Consider the following 6651-nt stretch of genomic DNA (forward strand, 5'->3'; position numbering starts at 1 on the left):
GTAGCAATGAGCTGTTTAGTTTGGAATTATTCTGAAGGCTGTTGATTTCTTACTCATCACATTCAGTCTCTCCCTCCTGATTGTTGCCTTCTTCTCCCTGTCTCTTTCTCCCTCCCTATCGGCAGGGCTGGACTCCCCTTCTTTTGAATCAGCCATTAAAACTTTTTATTTCATTCTGTTACCAGATCTTGTTAATGCCTCCTTAGCCATATAATCAATCCCATATCTCTAGCTAACAACAAGATTTGATTTGGATTTCTCTTTATTTAACTCTCAAGGTCTGAAAATTCACTCATCTGTCTCTTATTTTACTTTAACCTAAGAAAAGCCACATAACCTAAGAAAAGCCATAAGAAAAGCCACCTAAGAAAAGCCACAGTCATTTTTGAGAAAGGATTGGTATCTTGAACCTATGGAGAACTTCTACAAATCAGTAAAAGCACAACTTAATAGAAAAATGAGGGGAAAACATGAACATCCCGAACACGTGTTTCAAAGAAGAGACCGCATGAATGGCCAAACATGAAAAGATGTCCCAACTTACTAGTAAGTAAGTAAATACAAAGTAAAACCACCATGAGATGCCGTTTCGCACTCACCTGATGGGCATATATGAAAGTATGACAGTTCCCAAGATTGGTGAGGATGCAGACAGTGAGCATTCTCAAACTTGGTTTGTGCGAGTAAACTCTGGAGCAATCGCTTTGGACAACCCGTTTGCATATCCCATGAGCCAGCAGTTCTGCTAGTTATATATCATGTATGTTCTCAGACACTTGCACAAAACCATTCCCAACAGTGATGTTTGGAGTAGCAGAAACACTGGAAATGACAAAGATATTCATAAATAGTACAGATAAATAAATTATGGCATATTAAATCAATTGGGATACTCAACACCTGGAAAATAAGTGAACTATAGTGACATGAATCAGTGAGGGGAAATCTGAAACAAAGTGTTGAGCAAAAAATGCTACTCCCAGGAATTCATAAGGTATCATTTCCCTTCTGATCGGCTATGTAGGGATGTTTACACATTCACTGTTGCAAAAAGTACAATGGTAAGTAAGGGAAAGATTGAGTCAAAACTCAAGACATTGATCATATCTCAGGAGAGGAAAATACAGTTATTAGAAAGGGACTAAAGGAGGCTTCAAAGATATAACCCTCTACTTCTGAGTCTAGGTGGGATGACCATTCTTTCCCCCCTTTAAAATCGATAGATCCATTACAGATAGTTTGATATATGGTGTAGTTTATGATTAATACATAAATAATCTAATGATCAGTAATATTCTTAGGGTTTTCAGAATACTCAGTTAAAGGTTCTTCAATGTCAAGTGAGTTTTGTAGGTTCCGCTTTCAGCTTTGAAATACAAGCTTTCCCCAGCAGAATAGAAAGTTAAGGGCAGAAATGTTACGAGTGGTTAAATAGGAGTATTTGTTTGAAGGCATACTGAATAGAACTGGCTTAGTGCCAGTTAAACACTAGTTTCTTAATATCATGATAATCTAGCTCGTTAGCTCTTTAGAACATTTCAAGTACCTTATACATCATGATGTACTCAATAATATACTGAATGTATCCTATTGAATTTTTTTTCCTTCCGATTTTGGAGCAGGTGGGTGGAGCAGTCAAATTTCTATTTCTAAAGGACTTTACTGTCACAGAATTGTTTGAGCCTCTGTTATAGAGAGCAGTAGCATATAGGGACGATGGGTAAGAGACACAGAGAAGCGGAACCTAGGACCAGGACCACGGCACAATGTATGAAAGTGACATGAAATCTAACCTATGAGCACGCAGCAATATACACAACAATGATCTGTTTTTTTTTTTTTTTTTTTTTTTCCCCTGAATGCAATACCTACGTCTCAAGATTCCTCCTCGAAAATTTAACTTAAGTTTCTTTGTGAGCTTCCAGCCCCCGGAAAGACTTCTAGGAGTGCCTGTCACTGCGTTCCGGATTCCTTATTTTGATCAATTCTTATTAATTCCGTCCATTGCTGACTTATGTAATTGTGTTCATTCTCTCTCTCATATGTGGTCCCTTCCCAACTGAAAATGAAGATTGCTGTGTCCACTGTATCCTGGCCTGCTTGTTCTGTGAATTCCTGACCCTCTGCAATATTGTCCTGGGCCAAGCTTCGTGTGGCATCTGCACCTCAGAAGCCTGCTGCTGTTGCTGTGGAGATGAAATGGGAGATGACTGTAACTGCCCTTGTGACATGGATTGTGGCATCATGGATGCCTGTTGTGAATCATCAGACTGTTTGGAAATCTGTATGGAATGCTGTGGAATTTGTTTTCCTTCATAGACATTTATCTTCTGTTGTGTTAAAACTGGAGAGTTTTAAGATTTTTCTTTTAAGGGGGCAGAAAAGCCCATGGTAAGATTCTCATGAAGCAAGCCAGTATTTGCACTGTTAACTCATTAAGTAATCTCTGAAAGCCTTCTCTAACCAAATCTACGTGGTTTAATATGTGAAATTTTAACTACTTGTAAACTTCATAGGTTACAATGACTGAGGGACATTTTGACCAAAAAAAAAAAAAAAAAAAAAAAAGCTAAATGTCTCCTCCTTTTATACACATTTCTATTTCTTTTAACAATTCCTAGGAGCCTCTTGCTCCAAATGTATTATTTCTCTGTGGGTATTTAAACCAGACAGTTTATTTTTGATGTTTATCTCTCCATGGTTCAAAGTAAGCGTTTCTTTCCTTTCAAGTGAACTTTGGGAAACAAACCCACACCGTAGTTGGGCGCCCCGTGCTAATCTCCGTGCTCTGTTCTCACTTTCTCCACTTGTTCAACAGACATTGAGCTCCTCCTGTGTATAATCGCCTGCTCAGATGCAGAGACAGATGCCATTCAACTCTCATCTAGAGGAGTGTACAGTTTAACAGAGCAAAGAGACCTGTACAGTATGAACCATTCCTCAAGGCATGCTGAAGTGAGGATTATGCAAGAGAAAGACTGAAAAGGCCCTAGGAATACACAGAGAACAGCTCTTGTCTACTGGAATATGCACAAGGCCTCAAGGAAAAGATGGTATTTCAAGAGGCCTTTTAGGATGAGTGATCCATCTATGGCTTGAATGAATTAGATTTAGGACCAAGTTTTAGGTGGGGAGCCTGAACTGTGTCTGTCCTGAAGCAGTTGAAAGAAAAATGCCTTAAGTATGTATTTTCTTTAGTTGCAGGAATACAGCTTTTTTTTGTAAGACTATCAAATTCAACTAAAATTACACAATAACTTTTTACACATAATTTAACTGTGATAAAGTTTTTGGTAAGAACATAATGATTTATTAAAATAGCTCTATTTTATGAAGAACGTGGAATGCTTTTGACAAATTGCATTTAAATTAGGTGATTTTTTTAATACTAAAATCCCAGTATTCTGATTTTGACTTGTTCAGAAATGTTTGTTTTCTTTTTTTAATTTTTTAAGAGCTTTAAGTCTATAGGGAAGGAAGGTTGTTTGTTTTGCTTCATAACCAATGTTATATTTTATAAACACAGCTCATCTTAAATGTAAACCATTCCTTCCAAAGCAGTGGGAAACTTGACGTCCACTACTGTGACCAAATTTCACTATTGCAATTTTATGTTAAATTAAACCAACAGGACAGGTTGTGAAGATGCTGCAAGAGTAACGAAATAAGTCAATTATGAGACTAAGTACATAGTAAGACGTAGAAACTTCATGTAGCCCAGATGAAAGGGGGAGTACATTTCCATACCATGTACTTTCCTACTAAATCTGATCTCCCCAAAATTGTAGTTTGGTTTGAGTTAATGTAATTCCTCGTAGAAATTCTGAAAGCGCACTTTTGGAGTAATAGTTATTTTCAGTTCTTCTAGTTGAAATTCAAACTCATGATAAAAACAAATACATTTTTTTAGGAAGCCTTTAACAAACCTACCCTTTTCAGAAAGGTTTTATTTTTTTTTTTAATTTTTTTAACGTTTATTTATTTTTGAGACAGAGAGAGACAGAGCATGAACAGGGGAGGGACAGAGAGAGAGGGAGACACAGAATCTGAAATGGGCACCAGGCTCTGAGCTGTCAGCACAGAGCCCGACGCGGGGCTCAAACTCACCGACCGTGAGATCATGACCTGAGCCGAAGTCGGACGCTTAACCGACTGAGCCACCCAGGCGCCCCGAGAAAGGTTTTAAACCTCAAGCATAGGAATGTCACCTACAGTTTTTCCTTTGAGATAAAACCTAGTTCTACTTCTATCATTACTGAAAGGACTTAAAAAGTCGGCAAACTCTTGAATCCCCTTTTCAGTGCTATGTGCGTGTATACACACACACACAACCTTTAAATTGTCGGGTTTAAATAGAATTCTAGGAAACAGCTGCCTTTCTCTTGTCTCAAGAGTGTCTTTCATTTGTTACATTAAATATAAGAACATCTTTGTACTATTTCATAGTAACCAGAATCTGAATATTTACATATACCCAATGTTAACTTATGCATATATATTAGGATATAAGAATATCACATGTGTATTGATATGTAAAGCCTTCTAATGACCTAGAATTGTTAAAATGTCACTTTTCATCATGCAAAATTTTTCAACCAAGTGGTTTATCTAATATTTAAGTATATTCTGCCCCTATTTGCAATGAAAATAATAGCACTTTTAAAGTAATGTTTTTCTTTAACAGAGAACATTAATTGATAGCAGAATTTTATTTTCCTATTTATGTTCACAGGACTTTTCCTCTATTGTCTACTCCAGTCATGCCATAAAGTGTCTTGTATGATTTTTAAAAATGAAAAAAAAAACAAAAGTAGGAAAATGTGAAAATAGTTTTCAATATATGTTAGAATTTCTGTATGTAAAATGTTTTGTTGAATTACATGGCCGTCATGACTAAGTGCTTCAGTGTACAGTTATAGATTTGGTCTCTTTTCAGATGTGGAAACTTAACCTGAAATATTTTTAAACTGGACCTGTATTATCCTGAATACATTATTTTGAAATAAAAAAAAATTCTCTATTGGGCTTTAGCATATTTCCTATCTGATTGTTATACTGATATTTGAATTAATTCAACTATAGTTTAAACCTTGAGACTTTTCTTTCTTACTTCCCTTTCTGAAGATTTCATATTTCCTTATGTAAATCACATGACTCACGCTCATAAATGAACTATGAAAGATTCAGATCAGTTTATACCACAAATCATAGTTAATATGGTATTTTAAAACATAGTCTTAGGTAAATGGTTTTTATAAGTTGGGAAATAATTCCGACGTAAATAAGTGGAAAAAAAGGTCATTTTATTTTTAATGTATATACTGAGATTACACACACACACACAAAATCTATGAAATTGGATATTAGATTTAATGAATTTTACCCAAAAGTTAAATCAGCAGAAGTATTTTCATCTAGGGTTTTTAGTGGTATAATTTTTAAGTAGTAGGAAAGGCTTTATAGTATTTCACCCCCCCCCAAATCATTTATTTAGCAGAAGGCTATTTAGGAATATTTAATTTTTATATTCTTCATCTATTAACTACATCCGTTTTTCTCACCTAAAGTAGTCAGTATTTTTCTGAACAGTTCAAGGAGTAACCAAGGCAACCTTATGTAATAACTTTCCATTCTTTATCCATACAAACTCTATCAGTGCCCTAGATTCTAATGTTATAAATGTCAAAATCACTGCCTAACATAAATAAGACTGGAGTCCTGAGTCTGTGGCTTGCCTTCTTGCCTTTCAGTTTAAATGCTTAGATTTACCCAACCACCTAAAGAATAAGTTTATTTATTAATGAGATTATTTTTCAAATTATTCAAGACCTTTATGCCCTTTCCAATTACTTGTGATTTGTTGGCCTGTAGGTTTATTACATCTAATCTGACAGGCAGGATGAAATTTCATCAAATACTATAATATCCATTTTTATTTTCCCTTTACACTAATGTAGTGAAGCACACCATTTTTATTTTAAACAGTAGTTAATATATTAATAGAGTTTATTCCACACTTACTATTTATATCTTTTAATCAAGAATTTTTACAAGGGTGTCCCTTTAACCCTTCATCTCCATTTCCCACTATAACCAATACATTTACAAGTGCCTATTTTTAATTTTTTCAATGTTTGATGACTTTTGAGAGACAGAGACAGGGCGTGAGCAAGTGTGGGGCCGAGGAAGAGGGAGACACAGAATCCGAAGCAGGCTCCAGGCTCGGGGCTGTCAGCACAAAGCCCAATTCAGGACTCGAACTCATGAACCGTGAGATCATGATCTGAGCCAAAGTCGGACACTTAGCCGACTGAGCCACCGGGCGCCCCTACTTTCTCTAGATACCCAATGGGGTCAGAACCCTCACGTAGTTTCAACCTAGGTAAGAAGTTTGGCACCTCCCAGGAGAAAACTGTATTTCCTTGCTCATTTTCTATTAGAGATTCTGTAGAAGAGCTCATAGAAAGGTGATAGCATGATGCAGCCCTGAAGTGGAGGGTGTTTTTACAAAAACCGTCAGTGGTGACTAAATCCACCATGTTTTTTCACATCTCAAAATTTCCAACGATGCCTGCTCCCTTGACCTTAAAGGACTGTGAATGAAAACACCATATAAATGATCAAATTTTAATGAAATCGATAGGCAGTCTG

General features: G+C 36.2%; 1 protein-coding gene across 2 annotated transcripts in view; it reads left to right on the forward strand.

Moving 5' to 3' along the window:
- The window catches only part of MDFIC (MyoD family inhibitor domain containing), an 87269-nt gene extending 83520 nt beyond the window's left edge, over nucleotides 1-3749 (forward strand). For both annotated transcript variants that reach the window (XM_047096207.1, XM_047096208.1), the window contains exon 5: nucleotides 2072-3749. In XM_047096207.1, the coding sequence (XP_046952163.1) occupies nucleotides 2072-2319 (248 nt within the window). In that variant the 3' untranslated portion in view covers nucleotides 2320-3749. The remainder of the gene's footprint in view (nucleotides 1-2071) is intronic.
- The last annotated feature ends 2902 nt before the right edge of the window (nucleotides 3750-6651 follow it).

This window comes from Lynx rufus, unplaced genomic scaffold (assembly GCF_022079265.1).
Source record: "Lynx rufus isolate CCGP_SWC_20201006 ecotype Redwood Valley unplaced genomic scaffold, mLynRuf1.p SCAF_4, whole genome shotgun sequence".
NCBI classification, from domain to species: domain Eukaryota; kingdom Metazoa; phylum Chordata; class Mammalia; order Carnivora; family Felidae; genus Lynx; species Lynx rufus.